This window comes from Artibeus jamaicensis, unplaced genomic scaffold (genome assembly GCF_021234435.1).
Source record: "Artibeus jamaicensis isolate MK-2021 breed Jamaican fruit bat unplaced genomic scaffold, CSHL_Jam_final contig_447, whole genome shotgun sequence".
Taxonomy (NCBI): Eukaryota; Metazoa; Chordata; class Mammalia; order Chiroptera; family Phyllostomidae; genus Artibeus; species Artibeus jamaicensis.
Window position 1 is genome coordinate 4,157,484 of NW_026521834.1, and position 21,841 is coordinate 4,179,324.

A 21,841-nucleotide genomic window follows, 5' to 3' on the forward strand; every position below is an offset into this window, starting at 1 on the left:
GTGAAACTTTATAATTCAAGTCATATAAAATAAACTCTTGTCTGAAAGGATACCCTCTATACTCTGTCCTGGGTCTCAAAATATGGAGGGTTCCCTAAATTTTTATGTATGTCTAGAGGAAATATGGCTTTAAAAGATTTAGAAACATTATTTTAAAGGAAAGCAGTGTCTCCCTTTGGCCATTCTTATATTTTGCCAGTAATATGGTTGATCAGCATTTATATGTGGTCTCTCCTTTCATTCTGTAAGTATTTTGGAGTACAGCAAGTCTTTGAATAATGTCATTTCATTCAATGTCATTATCTTACAGTGTTGATGAGAAGGGGAAAAAAGTGAATTCCCAGCCTGGGCCAGTGTCTGTGTGGAGTTTGTTTATCCTCTCCATATCTGTGTAGGTTTTCTCTGGGTACTCTAGTTTCCTCCCATATCCCAAAGATGTGCATATTAGGTTAAATGGCGTGACTCATCTGTCAGTCTGAGTGGCCTGTGGGTGTGGGTTTGAGTTTGCCCTCCGATGGAAAAGTATCCTGTGCAGGGTCAGCTCCCAGGATAGGCTCTGACCACTGCCAACCCTGAATTGAAATAAGTGAGTTGGAGAATAATTGTCTTATTTGTTTTTATTAATTTTCCTTAAATATGTATAGAGCTTACATTTATTTCCGTGTTTTATATTAGAAGTATTTTGGTCTTTATTTAAAAGTTTGGTAATGTTTTTGTGACCAGAAATATGCTATAAGAACTAAACTGTTGTTTATATGCAGTCTATGGCAAAATTGGTTCCATTAAACATCATTTTACTTCAAGTCATAGTTTTCAAGATCCTACTGACAATGTTAAGTTAGGACTTAACTGTACCTACTGAATACCAGGCATAGTACCAGACCTCAGTGACACAAAGAAAACAGTCCTATCACCACTTCTGCTTCTTGTGGAAGATGAGGGTTTCAGACCTAAAAGAAGGTATTATATTGCAGAGCTGACAATCTCCATGTTTTTTTAGGGGAAAGGCATTGAGGAACGGCAGCAGCTCATCAAGCAGCTGAGGGATGAGCTGCGATTGGAAGAAGCTCGACTGGTGCTGTTAAAGAAACTGAGACAGAGTCAGCTACAGAAAGAGAATGTGGTGCAGAAGGTAATGTGCCCTAGAAAAAAGGGGTGGGGAGAGGAAAGAAAAGCTGATTTGAGAATGGGCTTAACCTACTTCAGGTAGGTTAAGCTGAGTGGCTTGTTACTCTCTTTTTCTATGGTTTTTAGTCTCTAGAAATAGTGTTTTTTCTGTTAGGCCTTAATCAAGAAAATTTTGATTTTTTTTTTCCATTTTTCCTCTTGGTCAGTGAGAGTTTCACATTAACAAAGAACTTTAAAAATTTAGAAGTATACTAACTTCTGTCTCTTTAGCTTTTTCTAACTGTTTGACTTTCTATTTTCCCAGACTCCAGTTGTACAGAATGCAGCATCTATTGTTCAGCCATCTCCTACCCATGTGGGACAGCAGGGCCTCTCTAAGCTTCCCTCTCGGCCTGGGGCCCAAGGGGTTGAACCTCAGAATTTGAGAACATTACAGGTATGTAATCCATAGAGGGATCTTACTGTCAGAGGGCCCTGTTTATCTTCTCTCTATTTCAGGACTTTTATGAAAATTATAGAAGAGCCCAGCCGTGACAAAGGTGTTATTCCTACAGACAGTCCTGTTGGAACTTTGTGGCATGATTTAGCCTGCAGTAGAAGGATGGATAATGTTCATTTTTCCACTGTATTTTTTTTTAGAGAATGTTTTCAGTTCAGCCCTTTTTCATATAGGGTTGGATAGCTTATACCCAAAATAGATAAATAAATAAAAGCCAGGAAATTCCTAGCCACTATTCAGGTTTACAGTGATGGTAGATTTATCTCATAGATCATTAGGCACAATTACTAAGTCTGACTATGTTTCTGTATTTCTACTCAGCTGTGTGTTAAAAGCAGTGTGTTCTCTTTAGCATTTTACCACCTATGACGAATTCTCGTCTTCCCTTTCAGGGTCATAGTGTCATCCGTTCAGCAACTAATACCACCCTCCCACACATGTTGATGTCTCAGCGTGTTATTGCACCAAACCCAGCCCAGCTGCAGGGCCAGCGGGGCCCACCTAAGCCTGGCCTCGTACGCACCACAACACCCAATATGAATCCCACCATCAATTACCAACCGGTAAGAGAAAGCCTTAATGTGAAAACACAGAAATCTTCTGGTTGCTTTCTCAGTTGAAAGAACCATAGATTTTATGTTTTTGGACAAAAGAAACTAGGACACAAGGATAATTTTGGTGGAACTTGGACAAGTATCACAAAAACAGAAGCATTGAAGAATTATACAGAAGTAGAGATGGAAAATGGAGGTTATACAGCAAAGCACCAATAAGCTAAATCTGCCCAGAAGAAAGATGGAGGGATCTAAGGAATGAGGACAGGATGTATGACAGAAAGCATCTTTAATTTTTTTTCCCTTAGCAGTTTTAGCTCATAGCCACTATCATTCTCCTTTCCTTCGTGCTGCAGTTCTTTTTCAGTGAAGAAATTGGACATCTCCTGTCTTTTCCGGAATTTTGGGGGAGCTAAGTAGTCCAGACTAGAATCAAATAGTGTTGTCTGCCACAAAAGCAAGAATTGGTCCTTTTTCCCACATACCGTCACTGACACCTGTACTCGATCTGTTTCAGCAGTCAAGTTCTTCTGTTCCCTGTCAGCGCACAACATCCTCTGCCATCTATATGAACCTTGCCTCCCATATCCAGCCAGGGACCGTGAACAGAGTGTCCTCACCACTTCCTAGCCCCAGTGCCATGACTGATGCTGCCAACTCACAGGCTGCAGCCAAATTGGCTCTTCGCAAACAGCTGGAAAAGACACTCCTGGAGATTCCACCTCCTAAACCTCCTGCTCCCTTGCTTCACTTTCTGCCTAGTGCAGCCAATAGCGAGTTCATCTACATGGTAGGCTTGGAAGAAGTTGTACAGAGTGTTATCGACAGCCAAGGTAAGACTTTTTTATCAGGTCAGTCTTTTTATTGAAGCAAGAGGTTACCAAGCCTAATTGACATAAGCAGAGTGTCACAGGGTATTATGTAATATTAAATAACCTCTTGTATATATTGTGTATTTTGTCTCTTGTGTGTTTTTTGCAGTGTATCATTTATTTCTTTTAAATGGTGCCTAGCATGATTCGTGTATAATTTGATGACAGGGAAACTTACTACTTTTTAAATTTATTTATTTTTAGAGGGGGGTGGGGGGAATATTGATTTGTTCTTCCACTTATTTATACATTCATTGGTTGATTCTTATTTGTGCCCTGACTGTGAATTGAACCTGCAACCTTGGTATATCAGGATGACACTCTAACCAACTGAGCTACTTGGCCAGAATTAGAACACTTCTTTTTTGATGTCAGTATTTATGGGGTATTGTGCTACATTATTATATTCAGTCCCTGCCATTTGAGTATTTATAGTTGAGAAAATAGACACACTGCTATAGATAACTATGACCACATAAAAACTTGTGAACACTGAACCAGACTATAAAGTATTAACACTGTACAGTCTATACAAACAGAAGTTATTAGTAAGCCTGAATTCTTAAACATATGGACTTAGGTGAATACCTAACAGTAAAGTGCCTAAAGGGCTCAATAGTAGCTAGAAACAGATCACAAAGTAAATAATTTAAGCACTGATAACTAAAACTTACAAACATATGTGACAAAGGTAAATGTAGTCTGAGGTAAAGAGATGCTAAGAAGTGTCCTGACTGGTGTGGCTCAGGGGGTTAGGCACAGTCCTGCAAACCCGAGAGAGAGAGAGAGAGAGAGAGAGAGAGAGAGGGAGAGAGAGAGAGAGAGAGAGAGATGCTAAGAAGCAAAAGTATTGGCTGAGTTAGCCGGAGTCCTTTGATCACTTAGGAGCTATCTTTCTTGGACTCCATTTTCTCTTTTGTAAATGGGGATAGTGGTGTCTGAATTCACTAAAGTAATATTACAATCAAAGGAAATAAAAGTATTTTATAAACTATAGAGTTTTTTTTGTTTTTGTTTTTTTTTTTTTTTTGTAGAGTCTCTTTCTTAATTCAGAAGGATAGACTCCTGGAGAAAGATTGATTTGATGAAAAGAAACAGTAGATAGGGAGGAAATGTGAAACCACTGATTATCCTTCTTGTTGGCATCTAGGCAAAAGCTGTGCCTCACTTCTGCGGGTCGAACCCTTTGTTTGTGCCCAGTGCCGCACAGATTTCACCCCTCATTGGAAGCAAGAGAAGAATGGTAAGATTCTATGTGAGCAATGTATGACCTCCAACCAGAAGAAGGCTCTAAAAGCTGAACACACCAACAGGCTGAAAAATGCTTTTGTTAAAGCCCTACAGCAGGAACAGGTAAGATTTCTGACTTCTTACCAGCTACTTACTTGCCCAGGTTGAGTTTTCCCAAAAGATAGTTACATCTAGTTTAGGGGGGCTCTCTATGTGATCCCCACAGTCCTGGTGACTAGTTTTCTGGATCTATGTTTCTAGAACCTAGAGGCCTGGGTTCCCTTTTTTCCTACTTACCATCTGTCTTTCCCATTTCCATTTGATTATTATTTCTGATTGGGTAAGAGTTACACTAGTAAATGTTATATAATGGCTGAGGTTAAGGGAAAGGGGCAGAAAGCTTGAGACTCTTGGCTTTCCCTGTTTATTCTTGACTTCATTTCCTCCTCAGACAGATAGATTTTGATGGGAGGGATTTGTATTTGTATTAGATATCTCTTTGAGAGAAATTATTATCTGCAATCTATATTCGATAATGAGATGACAATGAAAGGGCATATTATAAAGTGGCCTAGTGAAGATTAGTGGTACTAGAGTATGTGAACACCTCCTGCAGTATTAATACAATGAGTCTCTCTTGAAGAGGGGAGGATGTGTTGAGAAGCTCAGATTCTTTGCCTCTATCCTACTTTCTACCCCACCACCCATCAGACCCCTTTGGGTAGCATCATGGACCTTCTGGAAAATTGGTAGACAGGAGCCAAAAAAAAAAACAAAACCTCAGTAACTTATCAGCCTTAATTATGTCAGTCAACTCATCGCCACTACCCAGATCTCTCCAGTTAACTTCTGAGAGCCAGCTTTTTTGGAGAGAGGGACCGCTTAATCAGTGAAGCGTCTTGGCTACTCATACCCAGAGATCTTCATACACCTACCCTCCCCACTCAAACTCTTCTCCCTTTTCCATATCCCTCTTAACTAGTTAGCAACATTAGAGATAAGAAGACCTCTAGGTTTTCTGGTTAGGAAATTGGGTGCCGTCCTGCCCAACTTGACCTGGTGACTCCCAACAGGAAATTGAACAGCGATTACAGCAGCAGGCAGCCCTCTCCCCCACTACGGCTCCAGCTGTATCCAGTGTCAGTAAGCAAGAGACCATAATGAGACATCATACGCTTCGGCAGGTAAGGATTTTTCTCAAGGGTCTGTCAGTCATTTATCCCTACTTGTTTTTCCTTCTGTAGGAAATCATACTATAATTTTCCACTTCTATATCCCTACCTCCCTCTGCCTTAAACCTTCCATCGTGGCAGAGTTGTGTTGAACTGTCTCCTCATCATTGCAGGCTCCACAGCCCCAAAGCAGCCTCCAGCGCGGCATACCCACATCCGCCCGTTCCATGCTCTCCAACTTTGCACAGGCACCTCAGCTGTCTGTGCCAGGTGGCCTCCTTGGTATGCCAGGTAAGAAGGGTTGATTTGAGAACTTTTCTCGGGGATTGACTAGTTAGTACACAATTCTTTAGCAGCTTCTTTAAATGAATTGTTCCTTCTTTTGTTTTCTGCTCTTTAGGTCCTACTCCATTCACTCTTTTGTCACTCAGCAGATGTTTGCTAAATTCATATTACATGGCAGGCACAGTGCAGTAGGATCTCGATGGCAAAAATGGCACAGTCTCTGCCATTGGAAATTTAGTGTCTCATATGCCCCTTGGTGGGCATATGGTTATTGACCCCTTTTGGCCACAACAGCAGGGTCAGCTGTCCTAATCCTGTTTGAATGATCCAGGGACGCCTCCCCCCAGTCAACAACCCCAAAACCAAAGTGGATTCAGTGATTTCATCTCTTTGTCTTGGTTATTTTCTTCTCACAACTGGGTTGTGGTTTTTTTTTACTCTTGTACATCATCAAGACATCGTGTTTATTGTTCCTGATAGAATTGAAGTTTCAGGAAAACCTCTTTCCCTAAAGCTTGAGAGCAGAGGAATAGTTGGTATGGAAATAAAGCTTAACTGAGTCTAGACAGAAGTAAGCAACTTCTGATATTTTCTCCCCATTTCCAACTCTGTAGCCCCAAGTGTAGCAAAAGAAGGCATCATTTCCTTTTTTAATACCTGTCTTCCAATTTTGTGTCTTGGGTCTAGGTGTCAACATTGCATACTTGAACACTGGCATCGGAGGACACAAAGCCCCCAGTTTGGCAGACCGACAGCGGGAATACCTTTTAGACATGATCCCTCCCCGGTCTATATCGCAGTCCATCAGTGGACAGAAATAACGCCTGTTCCACTTGTACTGCCCCACCCTTGAATTCTTTACCCCCCCCCCCCCCCCCGTTGGCCCCAACTTCCGTCGCATGCAGTGCCTGTACTGGTGCCTACCATACACGGAAAACAAAACAGAAGACAAAAAATAGAAATCAACAAGAAAATGTATGCCCTGCCCCACTCCCTCCCCTTTGTTTCACACTGCTGCCGTCTGTTCTTCTACCACTCTGTCTCTTCTCTTCAGTTTCAACAGTGAGGTGGATCTTCGCCTCTGGTAGAGGTCAAAATGAGGTCCTGGGGAGAAACCTAAGCCCTCTGACGAGTGTTTCTAAAGTTTGTTTTTATGCTATAATTATTATTATTAATGATGTTGCGTGCCCTCCCTTGTTCAGTGGACGGTTAGACCTTTTTATTTTCCCCCAATATTTTTCTTTTTCTTTTTTGGTTCTTTTTCTTTTATATATATATACACACAAGTGACATTCAGTTAAATGATAGGAGCATTGCAGTAGGGTCCCAGCTGCCAGGTAGGACATGACTAGGAGTGTTAGGGCAGAAGTTTTATGCACTTAACCAAGGGGGGGGGTGCTGGTGGCATCAGGCGAGAAGGACCAGCACGCCCACTGTGGAGTCTCTGGGCTGGGCAGTGTGGAAGGCAGTGGTCGGTAGTGAAGTTGGGCTCCTGTGAATGAGGGGAAAGAGCCTAGAGGGAGAAGCTTTAAAACTTGACCACCTGGAATGAGCTCGTAGAGAAGGAGGAGAAAGGGGCATGATGATGAGCATAATGTTGAGCCAAGGAGGACTGAGACCAGTTCCTGGCCTTCAGGATGCTGGGGGAATAAGATTGGTCTCATGACCCCAGTGGAAACATGAAAGTATATTCCAGGCCAACTAGCCCAAAATAATTATTTCATCTTTCTTCATAAAAAAATTTTCCCCACCCCTACTTTTTTTTTTTAATCCTAATCTGCCCCTGGTAACCACAGCCCCATTTGTACTACAGAGGGATGGCTGTTCCCTTCCTGACTTGGCTGGGAACCCTAGAGCTGGAATGGACATGAATGAGTAAAATGGCAAAGAGGAAATAGGCTTAGAGGAAGGAAGAAGGGCTTTCCCTCTTGAAAACCCGAGGCTCACATTCTTCTCTCTCTTCACCCTCTGAGTGCCAGGAGGCAAGGGCACCTGCTCAGATCGGAGTCCTGCTGCGACCCTGCTGCACTAATTGCAGAGCCAGCTGCTCAGAACCAGGCCCCTGGTGTCCACACCAGCTTCAGGCCTCCACCAAAAAAGTATTTGTCACAACCCCTCCTCCCCCATTCCCAAGTTTGATTAATTTTGCCTTTTTTTTCTTTTCTCTCTTAAGCGCTACTAATATAGAGAATGAATTGAATCGTGCAATGTTGCTGTTCTGGGAACTGGGGAGATTAGCATCCCATTTGCCCATACCATGGGGGAGGGGGAGGGGACCAGACTGTTTTTGAGGTAAGGGAAGTCCTGTAAAGGTGGGGTTTCTGCTCTCATAGTGTGTACCCGTCTGCCTCCAGCTCTGGAAGCTAGTGCAACGCGAGGGAGGGATGCTCTCAGCGCAGAGATGGGAAGAGGACTCGAACGTTTTGCCCTTGAAAGCCACCTGGGGAAGTTCCCCCACTTTTATTTCTTAAAATTTATTTTTTAAAAGTAAGAAGGCACTTTTAAAATTAACACACACACAAACCGCACATCTTTCCCGAAGTTTGGGGACGGGATGGGAGAAGGAGCTAGAATCAGGCTCAGTTCTTCCCACTCTGGCCTCTATTTCCCATACCCCAGAGCCACTGTGGGTGATTATACTGGCCCTGTAGGCCTTCCTGGCTTTTGTCTTTCCTCCCTTCCCCCAATTCATTGAGCACTTAATAAAGGAGCAGAGATACAGCCTGTGTCTGGGCTCCCCCAATAGTGAAATGATCTGGAAGCTAGACACTAGTAACAGGTAGTGATGGGGTCATTTCGAGTATTTTTCTGGGGAATGTGGTGCCCCTGACTGTAAGTGGTGGTGGGGGGGAGTAATGGAACTGGGTGTGGGATTATTTTAAAATTATATATATATATATATATAAAGATATATTCTTACATCTTTTCTTTGCCCTCTGTGCTTTGAAAGCACTGGATAAATCGTTTGGTTTTGCTTTTCTCTCTTCCATGAAATTGGAAGCTTTTTTTAAAAATATATTTCCCTACAAGTCATCTTGCCTTGTGGCATGTCTTTTTAGCTTCTTCCTCTCCCCCCACCCATGATGAAGTGCCATTTCTGTTATCTCCCCTCCCCCAGCTCAGAGGCACTCAAGAGGTATGATGTGCCCAAGTTTGTCAGTTGAGATTAAAAGTAAGGAACAGAGAATGTGCAATATCGTTTGGCTGGGGCTGTCCCTGCCCTGAGCTGAGCCCCTTCCCTGGGAGCCAGGCCACCTTTGAATAGGGTTTGGGAGTAATATGTGTAGAGAAGGGGGAATGATGGGGAAGGAAATCCTGTAGCTGGGTGCCTGCCAAGGTGCTGAGGCGGTGGGGGAGAGGGTGGAGTCTTCCCTGTTTTTATCCCCTCAGGGTCAATTACATAGAGGCTGCTTATTAACTAGTATAGCTCCGTGACCCTTGGCTCAATCACTGAGGTTTAATTTCTTACTCTCCCCATTTTCATACCCTTCCCAGGGATTAGTGATGGGGGTAAGGTTTCCCTAATCATGGTAAAGTATTAGCCTTCCACCTCCTTCCTTCGTTCCCTCCCTCTCCCCTGTGCTTCTGTCTTCCTCATTTCTTCACTTTTTCATCACTCATTGCTTTGTATCCCTCCAAGCCTGTTGTTGCTGTCCATCCCTAGGCCCTGGGCCCCATAGACACTAAACCTCGTGTTCTAAAGATAGGAGGACAGGTTCTCTGTTCAGTTATCCTTTACACTCTAGAGCTCTGAAGCTCAGGGTCATATAGTGAGGATCGCACTAGTTCTGCCTGGCTTTCTCCATCTCCAGAGACTCTCAAAGTAGTTTACGGACAGTGGCTTATTCACTAGAACCTTGAAACGGGTGGATGAGTGATGAGGGTGAAGCTGAGGGACAGAGGTCTTTATTCGTCTCTCTCTCTCTCTTTTTTTTTTTTTTTTTAATTACTTGACCACAGCATCTGAACTTTCTTTCCTCCATCCTTGGAATAAGTATTTTTTTCCACATTTTTGGATGTATGTATGGTAGACATTTTTTTTTTAAGACAGAGATAAATGTGTTCCTGCTTTGGTTACCTTTCCTTTCCCCCTTTAAAAAGAATTAGCTGTAGAACTGCTTTGTAAAGATGCTTCTTGATATTTTACGTTTGTTCCTTTTCCCAACCACTCCCTTTTCTCCACTCCTCCAGAAGGCATAACCCTTCTCAGCACCCACCCAACCCCAGTCCTAGGTCCGTTCCCCTCCAACAAGACCTTCATTAGCTTATGATATTTGCTGCGGAGATGTTATAACAAGGACTCATTCGTGTATATAAGCTATTTCTTGATCCATTTAAAAGGAATTGTACATTGTGTAGAAAAAAAAACTGAAAAAGAGAAAAAAAAGCCCTAGCCATGGATATTGTGAAACCGTGTTATGTCATTTTGTAATGTGCCCGTTTGTGTATGATCCGTGCAAAAGGGTTTCTGGGGAAGGGGTGGGGGTTGGGAGGCAGGGCTGTGGAGGGTGGGTAGGGGAGTGGGCCGGGCCCAGCACACTGAGACTGGCAGCTGCTCCAACCCCATCCCTCCGTAGAGATGCCACCTCCCCCACCACCCACCCCTCATTTGTGCCTTGCCTCCCCACCCTGGAGTATTCCCTCTGGGTCACCAGCACTGCCTTGGCAGAGCCCACTCCCTATTCTAACCTTGCCCACCCTCCCGAGCCCCCAGCATTAGGTCGATACTGTGGGGAAGTGCTGGGGGTTGGGAGGTAGCCGAGGAATGGGGCCGTTCCCCGGGGGCATTGAAACCAAGTATTATTATGAATTGTAATTGTATTTGCACTGTTTTTTTCCTCTTATTGCATCAACATATATACAATATACCTATATAACAAAATTTAGTGTCAAGCTTTCTTATGCAAGGGATTTCCCCTACCTCACCTTCCCCCCTAAAAAAAGAACCTAGTTTCATGGGCCTTTGAGGGGGGATTGCCAGGGGACAATAGAAAGGCCTTTAACAAGTCATCCTAAGAAAGTCTCACTGAGGGAGAGCCACATCCATCAGGATTTTAGGCTTCGTAAATTGGGGTGAGGCTGGGCTAGTGTGAAAGCTGAGGCTCCTCGTCCAGACTGGAGAGTAAAAAGAACCACAGCACACAGGCGGGTGGGGTGGTGGCACAGTCTGGAGACCTAGGGTCACATCCCAAACTTTCCTAGTTAGTATGGTAGAGTTCAGTTTCTGGATCTCAGTTTTCTTACTTGTGAAATGACAGTGGAAATCATCTTGCCTCCAAGTTAATTCCATGCCTCTTCCCCAACCTGCAAAACAACTTGAGGTGAGGAAAATGTTGGGCTGAATAACCAGAGAGGAAAGCAGAGTTGACTAGTGCTGAAGTGGTTATATGTGTGACAATGCCCTTGGAGAGCTGCCAGGCCTCTGCTGTTACTTTTGGTTTGGGAAAGGCAGCCGTGATGTCTAGGACATCAGTAGACCTGTGACATCTTTGCCCTCATTCCTCTAGTCATTTGAGGACACGGACCAGGCCTCAAAGCCCACTTCACAGGGCCCTGAAGGGTGGTGGACTAGTGAATGCCCCAGGTTAGTGGTCTGGTGACAGCTCCTTTGTGAGCTCCCCTGTCATGGTGACACAGCAGGAGAGCTCAGACACGTGGTTCTCATCTTGTCTCCTTCCCTCATATCCCATCTGAACCCCTAAAGGCAGCTGTCTCGCACAGTCTATCTCCTTCAGGGGCCCAGTTTCCCCACAGCCTGGGTTGAGCACTCCCAGATGCTTTGGGTTCTTGGCTGGTAAAGCCTGGAGAGAACACAGGGTGATGGGTGAGGCCCTGTTGAAGGTGGAAGGATAGACTGGGGTGGGGGGTGGGGAGCAGGGAGGTGGGATGGGGAATGGCCTTCTCTGAATGGGGTGGGTGGGAGGGGAACAAGACCCTTTTGCACAACTCTCTTTTAAGTTTCTTTTTTTTTTTAAACTCATTCTGATTTTCTGCATTGTGTTTGGGAATTAAAATGAAAAAAACTAAGACCAATAGAAACTGGTTTTCAAAAAGGCAAATACACTCCCATCTGTTTCAGATGCTGCTGAGCATTTCAGCAGTGACAGATTCAAATAATAAGCTAATTTTTGGAGAAAGGATTAAAAGAAAAAAAAAACTTTGTAATATTTATCACTTGCAAGCTATGTTTAATAAAGAAAGGAATGGTTTCTAAACTTTCCTGTGGCTCATGCTTCAGTCGCGCTGGGGTGGCGGTGGCGGTTTGGTGGGAGAGATGTCAGGGCAGTTGGGAGATTCGTGTTGTGGGTTTACTCCCTGGGGTCATGGGGCACTGTGGGTTTGTGCCTTCTCCTTCCATTGTGATGATTATTTAAAGCCCTTACCTGTTTTTATATTCATGTTCTTCTCCACCTTGTGTGCAGTCAGTATTCCGGAAGCCACTGACCCCACTTTAGTTTCCTGATGACTTAGGATCTAAAGGTATTTGGAAGGAAGGAGCATTTAATCCACAGCCTGGGTGTTCCCTAGCCACCCTAGCCCTTACCGTCACACTGCTCCAGTCCTTAATGACCGAGTCCTTTGTAATGTGCTGGTTTCTCCATCTGGGGACCTTAAAACAACAGCTCGCACTGCTCTTTTCTTAGCAAACTGCAAAATGGTTCCTTACTGTGCATGCACCATCCCCTGAAAGACCTGGAATGCTCCATCTTACCACCCCACCAACCCACTCCCTCTTATTTTCCTTTCAACCCAGAACATTAACCAGATCCCAATTTATTTTTCCATTTTTTTTATTTTCAGTAAAGCACTTAGACCAGGCTCACCCAGAGGAGAGGACGTCATTTCCCCCAAGGATTTGAAGTTTGAGGCTGTTCTTAACCTCTGGTCCCCTGCCACAAGCTGCTTCTCACAGGGAGGAGCAGTTCAGGTGGCGGGGGCCTTACTGGAGTCTCGCCATTGGAACTAGCATCACTTTATAAGAGCACAGGGGAGATGATGTTTAGGGTCCCCTAAACCTTGGGTTTTCCTTCCTCCAAGACCCTCCTCACCTTTTTGGCACAATACTGGACAGCCCCGGAGGGAGAGGCTGTTTGAGGGACAGCCCGGGACTTTGGCTTTAGGGGAAGGTAGAGTGGGATGGGGAGGGAGAGTGGGGTCCTGGGTGCCATGGGCTCGCAGAGGGCGGAATGGGAGAGAGGCATTCTTAGGACACCTGGAATTGAGGGGAATGGATGGGTGGGATCCTTTATGCCTTCTGTATTCACTCCACACAGGATTCAAGACCACCAAAAATCCAGTTCAAATTAATACCTCCTTTCAAAAATAGAAACCGAGTAGGAAGGGATGCCCCCGAAAAGGGGCCAGTGCTTTTGGATCTAGAAAGGGAGAGATGCATACTTGATTGCGCAGAGAAGCAGCTTACGTGAGCTCAGAAGTTCAGGCCTTTTACGGTGCTGGGACAAGGAGGCGAGGAACTCAGCACTCCCACTGCCCGCTGCCCACTCAGACCACAAGGAAAGGGGTTTCCCGTCCCCAGGGCATACCTCAGCATGGGCACTAGTAGACAGATCTCAGACTAGGGATTCTGGTTCTGAAATGTAGGCAATGACAGCCCCTGGCCCTGCCTCCCCGCTTTGGGAGGAACCCTTAAACCTGTATGTCTTTGGGTAGGCTCATACATTTGAAGCAAGAAGATATTCTGGATGGGGTTATGAGGCAGGAGTGATGCGGTTGGGATAACTTCCAGCTGGTTTAGTTTGAGGTTATTTGATGTATAGGGGGGGACAAAGGTTCTCCCCTGCCTTGAGGAGGGAGGAACAGAAACCACACCCTTGTCTCTCTCCCCGTGGTCAGGCCTACCCCTCTGTGGAGAAAGACTGAAGGACCTTTGGTTCTTAACTGACTGGGTGGCAGGGACAGTGAGGTAGATTCTTTGGTGGGGCTGGAGTTAGTGTCATCTAGGAGAAAGTGAACTTGGAGGGCTGCAGGCTAAGATTGGCTGTTCCATGGTCACCTGAAGAGGAAGGAGGTGGTCAGGTTCTTGGTCCCAGGGCCTCAGACACACCACTTTCCCCTACCCACTCCCCTCATTTGAATCCCTTCACCTGGGGGGTGTCTTCTCCCCCGGCTTCTCTCCACTTGGAGTCTGGCCTCGGCAGCCCCCAGCTCTGTTCGGGGAGTATGAGGCACTCACTGCCCAGCACTCGGGACCGCTGGCTGCAGAAGAGGCTGTCCTGATAGGAAGGGTCAGTGCCATAACATGTCGGGGTCCTCCCTCTGGCTCAGCCCCTGCCCTTCATTCTGTTCCAAGGATGGAGAGGCGGGGCCCCTGCACAGGGAGTGCTGTGGCCCACTTCTGCCACCTGTCCCCTGCCTTGGGAGCCCCGTGCTGTCTGCCCTGCTTCCTGCTGCCCACCAGGCCTTTCACTCCTGTACCTCGCAGCTCTGAAAACTGGTTCTCCCATTCAGCACGTCTTCTCAGTCATGAAGTGGACAGGTAGTGCAGAAGGGCTCTTTTCTGCTCTTTGGCAGTAAGCCACAATTATGCAGGCTGTCTTCCTAGCAATTTTCCAAATTAACCATCTTGGCCCTTACCTGTGTTTCCGGTCCAGGAGGTAGTGAGAGCAGCCGGGCCCACGTGACGCCCTCTGCAAGCCCAAGCAGTGAGCTGCTCTCGCCCTGGCTGCATGAGCATCCAGCTTTGGATGCTTCTGACAGACACAGCGCCGTCTGTCTGAGAACCTGGATGGAGCCAAAGCCCACCCCTCCTCCTCCCTGAAAACTGACAGCTATGGTCTTACACAAGGGGCCTTCTCTGGCCCGAGGCCTACTGCCCTCCGACTGGGACTGGACCCCACTCTCCAGCAGTGGCCAGAGGCACATCACGCAAAGAGGCAAAGCAAGCACTGCAGTCACCATCCTCATTGCTGCTGAAAGACTAGAGCTTGATCTCACAGAGGGCTCTGGGCTCTGCGGGGAGCAGGAGATTGTGAGGGGGGCAGGCCTTTCTGGGCATGGAAACTCAGTGCCTGGGGCAAGACCGCACTGAGAGGGGGGCCCGGGGCACAAGAAGGTTCAGGGCCTCGCCCAGGTCTGTGTGGAAGGAGGAGCTGACACTGCTAGCTGAGAGCAGGGGACCCTCAAGATGGAGGGCCAGCAGCTTGTGGTGAAAGAGTTTGAAGCCCTGGGTCCCCAGCAGGGGTGGCAGCTCCCAGGAGGCCTGCGCCAAGGTGGCATTAAGCACTTTGGTGGAGAAGCCCAGAGTTCAGGTGACTGCAGAGGAAATGGGATGAGCTGCTTGGCAACCCCTGTCTGCCTGAGGCCAGGGGCTCTTTAGGGCTTGGGCGGCGGGGCTGTCACTCACTGCTGCCCATAGTGGAGGTGTGGACAGAGGCAGAGTCCTGGCTGGCGCTCTCCGCCGAGTAGGCTCACAGGTGGATGGAGTAAACTGGCAGGTTCCAGGTTGGAGAAGATATGCTCAAAGGTGCCTTTGCCCACAGCCTCTTGGAGCCCTGGGCCAGCTGGCTCTAGGAGCAGGGCAGCTTGGCAACTCAGCATCTCACTTCCTCACTACAGACATCCCCTCCCCCATTCAGTGGGCATGGAGCCCCTCCTGTTGCCTGGCTGGAGAGCAGGGAAGTGGCTGCAGGAGCTGGAGTTAAGATGAGAAAGGCTGAGGGAGAAAGGGCCAAGGAACACAAAGAAGCACCAGAGGACCACAGCCCCAGCAGCCTGGAAAAAATCAGGCAGGCCTGGGGTTGTGAGGAGTGAGAAGAATTTGCCAAGGGACACACCAGTCACAGGTATAGGTGGGCTGGAACCCGGGACCCCTGTTCACCCACCCATATCCACCTCCCACCAGCTGAAGGTGCAGCACATAGCCCATGATGTCCATGTTGGAGGGGGGCGGTTCCCAGGACACTCACATGGCAGAGGTGGAGAGAGTCATTACCTGCAGGCCCCTGGGGTGGCTCTGGGTCCCCTATCACAACGAGGTGGGTACCAGCCTGGTTGGAGCCCGCAGTATTCTCTGCCACACATTGGTAGATGGCCTCGCCCTTGGTTGAGACCCCTGCCAGTGTCTGTGTGCTAGGGAGAGACAGTACAGCTGCTGGGGGCTCTTCCCCCCAAACCCCCTACCTGGTGGGGCGGCTGTCATGGCAGAGACCCACAGCTTCTCAGGGACAGAAGGAAACCACCTGTGTGTGGGCATTCCCTATAGTGAACCAGGTGGGACAGAGTCTCCTGTGGTGGGGGCACTTGCTGGGGGGGGTGAAGTCGAGAGAGTAGATTTAGGTAGGGTTATGTGTAGGTGTGAAAGGGGCAGGTGAGGGCATCTACTGTTGCAGACAGCCAGGGGGAGGAGATGAGACACCATTACCTGCTGTTGTGGGTCAGCCAAATGTTATCCCCAGGACTCAGCACCTTCCCATTCTTTAACCAAACCAGATGGGGCTCGGGGACACCCTGGGCCATGCAGGTGCAGATGGCACTGCTGCCTGGAGGTTTGGACAAGGACTGTGGCCACTGGACAGACTCGGGGGGAGCTGGGCAGGTAACAGTGGGAGGAAAGGTGCCATGAGACCAGGTCTCTTGTCCTACCCCTGTCCTACTTCTCTCCCTATCCAGGTACCCGTGGGGGGGATGGGGTGTCCCAGGACCCTGCACACTGGGCCCTCGGGGCTCACCCTGCACAGGCAGAACTCCCTGTGCTGTGTGCCAAGCACGGATGCCCGGCTGGTTGGCAGCATAGACATAGATGCCTGAGTGCTGGACTGACATGTCAGACAGAGATCATGAGGTTCCCAGTGCTCAGGACTTGGATGCCCTCCACACCTTGGATGCAGAGCAACCATCTGCAGGGAGGTGAGGGGTCAGGACTGGCAAAGGCAAGGGGCTCTGGGGAGCAGGACAGAGCAGCTACGTACCCAGGCGGCTGCAGGAGACAAGTGGCCTTGTATGGCCAGTAGCGATGCACTCCGGCACTGCCGTCTGGTGCACTGTGAGCGTTAGGTTCCGAGGTCCCGACAGGATCCTGGAGCAGCTGTGGGGATCCCACTGTGAGATGGAAACAGCGACTTGAGAGACTGAGGAGCAGAACCCCCTTTCACACCCAGTCCATACTTCCACTCCCAGAGCCCCTTCTAGTCCTCAAGTCACCAGACCTCAGAGTGGCGCTGAGCAGCTTCTATTTTATTCCCAGTTTACAAAAAAAGACAATGACTTGCCCAAGGTCTCATGGCAGCATGCTCCAAGTTAAACCAGTGGGGAGGGAGAGGAAAGACTGTAAGTTGTTCCCCATGAGCACCCTGGGATGGCCTGCACTAGTGTCAGAACATGAACTGCCTCACCCTCCCCAGGAAGCTGTTGGGGGGGGGCTTGGGACGGGGCCTAGTCTCCTTCTCTAAGTCACCCACAAATCTGGCAGGAAGCCCATCCCTCAGAAAAAAAGTTAGGCCTCAGTGAAGAACTCAGTGAGTCTGAACTGCTTGGAAGGGATGTTTTTAAAATACACTGTGTGGGTCTAAACCGCCTGTTTGTTTTAAGCCGCCCTCTCGCATCACATTAGGTTGTTGAACAAAGGTGCACAGGGGTCCACCGGCCGGTGGCCGGTGCCAAGAAGTCGGATTGAGTCTTACAAATCTTTAAATATTCCTCAAGGCCTAGAATAGTATTTCATTCATTCATTCATTCATACACCCATTCATTCCCTGACCATATATATTGAGGGCTTACTTAGGGCCAGGCCCTACTCGGTTTGCTTCTTCAAAGCTCTAGTTCAGCCGTGGGCTGTCCTGCAATGTCCCAGCCTCGACCAGGGCGGCTGTGTGCTGCCTGCTCAGGTCGTTCAGAGGGCAGAACCTGGACCACACGACACTTTGCCCGCCAGCGCCCTAAACCCCTCCCCCTTCCCCCGCATCACCCTGCGAGCCCACACACCTTGTCTCACTTCATCCTCACTGCAGCCTGTGAGGCAAGCACTTTAATTTCTCCAGCCTACAGATGAGAAAACCAGGTGTCAGAGAAGTTGAATATAGAGAAGTCGTCCAGTGTCAGTGGGACTGGAAGAAACAGGACTCAAACCTGGGCTTTGGAAGCCAGCTGACAGCACACCTGTCCTGCCACAGCCAGCACCTGGACAGTCCGGGACATCTCGTTTCCCTGGTGCCTCCCCAGGGTGAGGCCCGGCCCAGGGGAGTGCTGTAGGAGTGCATGGTTCAGGGCCGTGGGCTCCAGCTCCTGTCCCTGGGAAAGTCTGCAGTGACCCCAGTCCCTTCTCCACACTGAGGAAGCCTGCGCACCCTCTGTTACTGGTTGACCCTCTGCCCCCAGCGGAGCCTGCTCCGCCTTCTGACCTACCTGAGACTCTAGCCATTCATTTCCCTGCCGCCATGGACAGCAGGAAGGAGGGCCATGCCTGCCCCATACCCCGGCATTGGATCAGGAGCACGGAGCACAGCACTCTGCCCTACCCTCCTGCCCCAGGTGGTTGATGGGAAGCGGAACAGGGAGGTCAGAGGAACCCCGTGGGCTCCCCTCTGATCTGGGGGCGGGGGTAGGCCCCTGAGCCCCTCTCTGCTTTCAGTTTCTAAGTTGGTTCCTGATCAGAGACACTACAGCTCCCTCCCTTCCCCTTGCAGTCTTCAATGTGAAAGTTATACATCCTTTGGTGAAATTTTGTCACAAATATTTCGGAAGACTGTGCCAGGCACCCTGACGCTTTCCCAGGGTCTACTTGTTATTTCTACTATGGAGCCCCCTAGTGGACTGTTCAGGCGCACCTCCCCCTCAGACACCTGCGGCGTCCTGGCTTCAAACTGAGGGGTCCATCTCATTCCCATCGCCTTGTTAGGTACCAGCTCCTCACAGGCTCTGCTGCGACCCTCACTTTGGGCACAAACCTCTCCCACCCCACTAGGCCTGCATTTAGAGTCACCCTGGGTGTTTCATCCCAGGTACAAAGCTGTTTTTACCCTCACCCCAAGGAGGAAACGTGCAAGCATGCACACCCAAACACAGGCACAGCCTGAGGCACAAGCACACACGGAGCTGCACCCAGGCGTCCGCTCCCAGGCAAGACGCAGGCTGACTCTGAGCCCCCATCCGAAGCCATCGAGCGTTCCCGGTGCCCTCCAGACCTAGTCCCAACTGCGTTCCTCAGTGGGCCTGGCCTACCTCGACTCTGCTGGCCCTGGGTTCAGCCCACTCTGTTTTTACCCTGCGCTTTTAGCACAGGGAAATGTCAGGGACACCATCCTCTCCACCTGCCTGACCTTGGCTGCCTCTCGCCTGTCACCCTTCAACACCTAGCCGTCTTGGCCCACAGCCCAAGGTGGAGTCAGAGGCCCCTCCCTCAGCGCTAGGATGTCCTGTCCAAACACTGCTGCACCACACACCCAGCGGGGCCTCACAGACAGCAGGGGCTCCGAGTGTCCGTCTTCACAGAGCATCTGTGCCACCTACCACCACAGTGGCTACACCTACTCCCATCAGCGCCAACTCCCACACCCTCCTCTTTCCTGGTGCCCACTCTGATTCCCCTGGCTGTTGCTTACCACTGAGGGTCAGCTGGGCATCCTGGCTGTGCTGACTATTGGCCACATTGCGTGCCATGCAGTGGTAGGTGCCCACGTCAGCCTGGCTTACGCTGGTGATGTGCAGGATGCCACCAGGCAGCAGTGTGACCCCGAGGATGCAGAAGTGAGGGGTCCATGGCTGTTCCCTGGCCTGCAGCCTGCCACCCCAACACACTTGGCCGGTGCTCACCGGTGGTTGGCCGTACTCAGGGCTGTGCCATCGTGCTCCCAGGAAATGGAAGGCTCAGGCACCCCCCGGATCAGGCATGGAAATGAGCAACTCCACCCTGATCCACCTTGGTGGACTGTGGATGTTGGTGGGAGAGGGACAGACCTAGGGCACAGGGGACCTGAGCACCCCAGAGCTGGCCCTGGGCTTTGCTCCCAACAACTAAGTCCCAGAGCCCCGGCTCCCACCTCCGTGCCCAAGCCTGTCACTCCCTGCTGCCTGCCTCACTATGCAAGCCCGCAGTCTGGTTTCTGTGACTTTTGTAGGCTGTAAGTACTTTGCCTTTCTCCATAAAAACAAAAACAAAAACAAAAAAACATTGAAAATTACATTTTATGTTTGCATTGTAAAACACAAATATAATCCAGGCTGGGCTCACTATTATGTATTCATTATTATGGTCTTTTTTTCTTCTGGTTTGAAAGAAATTAGAATTAAACCATTTCCATGGGCCCCTGAAAGTAGCCCTAGGCCTTATACGTGCTGTGTCTACAGGCTAAGCTGGCACTGCCCAGGGCAACTCTGTGCCCTGTGGGCATCCTCTGCGGGCGCCCCTGTCCACTCTTATCCCCACCCCAAGAAACAGCCTGGTCACTTACTTGCCAGCCATATCCGGGCCCTCTGGCTCACCGGCCACCCGCAGCGGTACTCATGAGCACGGGAAGGGAAGCTCCGGCAGGTGGCCAGATGAAGTGAGCCATCCGGGATCAGGATGGCACCGCTGTCACTGGCCAGGGCCAGTCCATCCCACTGCCAGGAAATGGACACAGGCGGCCCACCCTCCACCTGGCAGGGCCCCACCAGTGGGTGCTTCCTCGCAGCCGCCACGTCTTCCCGGCTCCTGCAGGAAAGCTAGCTCCGAGCCCGCAGCACGACCTGAGGGACCAGCCAGCAAGGCCTGGCCATGGCAGCTGCTTCTGGCCCTCTGCCTCCCCTCAGCTTCAATCCCCTTCCAGCCTGGGTGAGGGGTGAGAGGCAGGACTTTCCTTCGGGGAGACCTTGGGGCAGCAAGGGAGGAGCAGGCCCAGGTGGCCACCATCCGGCTGGGCTGGTGGCAAAGGCCAAGCCTGGTGGGCCATCGTGATTGACGGTCTCTTTCAGCCAGGCCCTGGCAACAAGGGACGGGTGGGGTGGGCACAGCGGTGAGATCGGGGGCCCAGGCATGGGCGCTGTGCTCCCTGGGGGACAAGGGGCTGCCTCCTTCTTCCCTGCCAGCCCACCTGCCTGTCTGCCCACAAGGTCAGCCTCCCAGGACCCCTGGCTCCTCCTCCTCCTCCCCTGCCACCAGGACCCCAGCCTCCAGATGGGGAAGGATGCTCCTACACTCACACACACTCGGTCAGGCACACACGTGGACTAAAAACCCCAACCTTGCACACCATCCCACCTCCTAACACAGTTGCATCCCGGACACACACTCAATAGAGGACACAAAGGCAGGTCACACACTGATGTCCCTACAGGCTCAAAGTCACAAATACACAAACAGGGCAACAGACACGGATGTCACGGGCCCAGAACTGCTTGAGCAGAGCTGTGCCACACACGTGCAGGCCAGCCCACCACGCCTGCAAGGCTGAGCCAGGACCTGCCCGGTAGATGAGGGCGGATGAAGGGACAGACAGTGGCCTCTGCGGGGCCAGATCCCACACGCCCAGGGCTCATCCAGCCTCGGTACCTCGGGGGTATCTGGGGAAACCTCTTGGTCCTGCCTTTCCAAGACCCTCTGCCTGACAGCCCCTCCTAACCACTCATCACCTGACTCCAGCTCCCCTCTTAGCTGGCACAGCCTCAGCACTGCAGCCAAAGGCCTGGCTCTCCAGAGGCTGTCCCTCTACATGGCTCTTTTACACACATACACACACCTGTCCCTTCTCCGTCCCACAGGGTTTCTGCTCCTCTGTTCCTACACTCCTGTCCTTCCATCACCCCTTCCCCCATTTTGCCCCCAATTCTCCCACCCCTGTGTCCCCTAATCCTTCTACTTGCCTCTCCCACTGGGTCCCCTCCGACGCCTCTCCCCCCCTCACCCTCATCTTCGTCCTCCCGCCCACCTGCAGGCCCCACCCCCTTACCTCTCTTGGAGCTGCCGCAGCAGCCCCAGCCCCGTGTCCCCACAGGCCTACTTCTCAATCAGCCCTGATCTTCTGCCTTCAGCCTGGGGGCCCCTGGGTTGTGGCATTCCCACCCCACCCTTGGGGGACAGTGTGGAGGCTCTGGCCTTGTTTGGGGAGCCCAGGGTCTGGGGAGGCCAAGGTCTGGGGTCGAGGCCTGAGGCTGCTGTTCTTCACTCTG

At 49.9% G+C, this 21,841-nt stretch overlaps 2 protein-coding genes across 4 annotated transcripts in view; one reads left to right on the top strand and one right to left on the bottom strand.

Moving 5' to 3' along the window:
• The window catches only part of GATAD2B (GATA zinc finger domain containing 2B), a 94,390-nt gene extending 84,239 nt beyond the window's left edge, over positions 1-10,151 (top strand). For 2 of the 3 annotated variants that reach the window (XM_053666205.1, XM_037162518.2), the window contains 8 exons: positions 1,001-1,132; positions 1,433-1,564; positions 2,020-2,190; positions 2,699-3,014; positions 4,204-4,406; positions 5,357-5,467; positions 5,629-5,746; positions 6,428-10,151. In XM_053666205.1, the coding sequence (XP_053522180.1) occupies positions 1,001-1,132; positions 1,433-1,564; positions 2,020-2,190; positions 2,699-3,014; positions 4,204-4,406; positions 5,357-5,467; positions 5,629-5,746; positions 6,428-6,561 (1,317 nt within the window). In that variant the 3' untranslated portion in view covers positions 6,562-10,151. The remainder of the gene's footprint in view (positions 1-1,000; positions 1,133-1,432; positions 1,565-2,019; positions 2,191-2,698; positions 3,015-4,203; positions 4,407-5,356; positions 5,468-5,628; positions 5,747-6,427) is intronic. The other variant, XM_037162520.2, reaches the window with a different exon arrangement.
• A 2,401-nt stretch (positions 10,152-12,552) lies between these two features.
• LOC119061793 (immunoglobulin superfamily DCC subclass member 3-like) lies at positions 12,553-20,625 on the bottom strand. Its single transcript, XM_053666212.1, is given in 9 exon segments — positions 12,553-15,695; positions 15,697-15,829; positions 16,122-16,287; positions 16,429-16,528; positions 16,530-16,576; positions 16,669-16,827; positions 19,297-19,542; positions 20,146-20,296; positions 20,545-20,625. Coding segments are annotated over 9 exon segments (1,296 nt in total). The 3' UTR covers positions 12,553-15,482.
• Between the last annotated feature and the right edge of the window lie 1,216 nt (positions 20,626-21,841).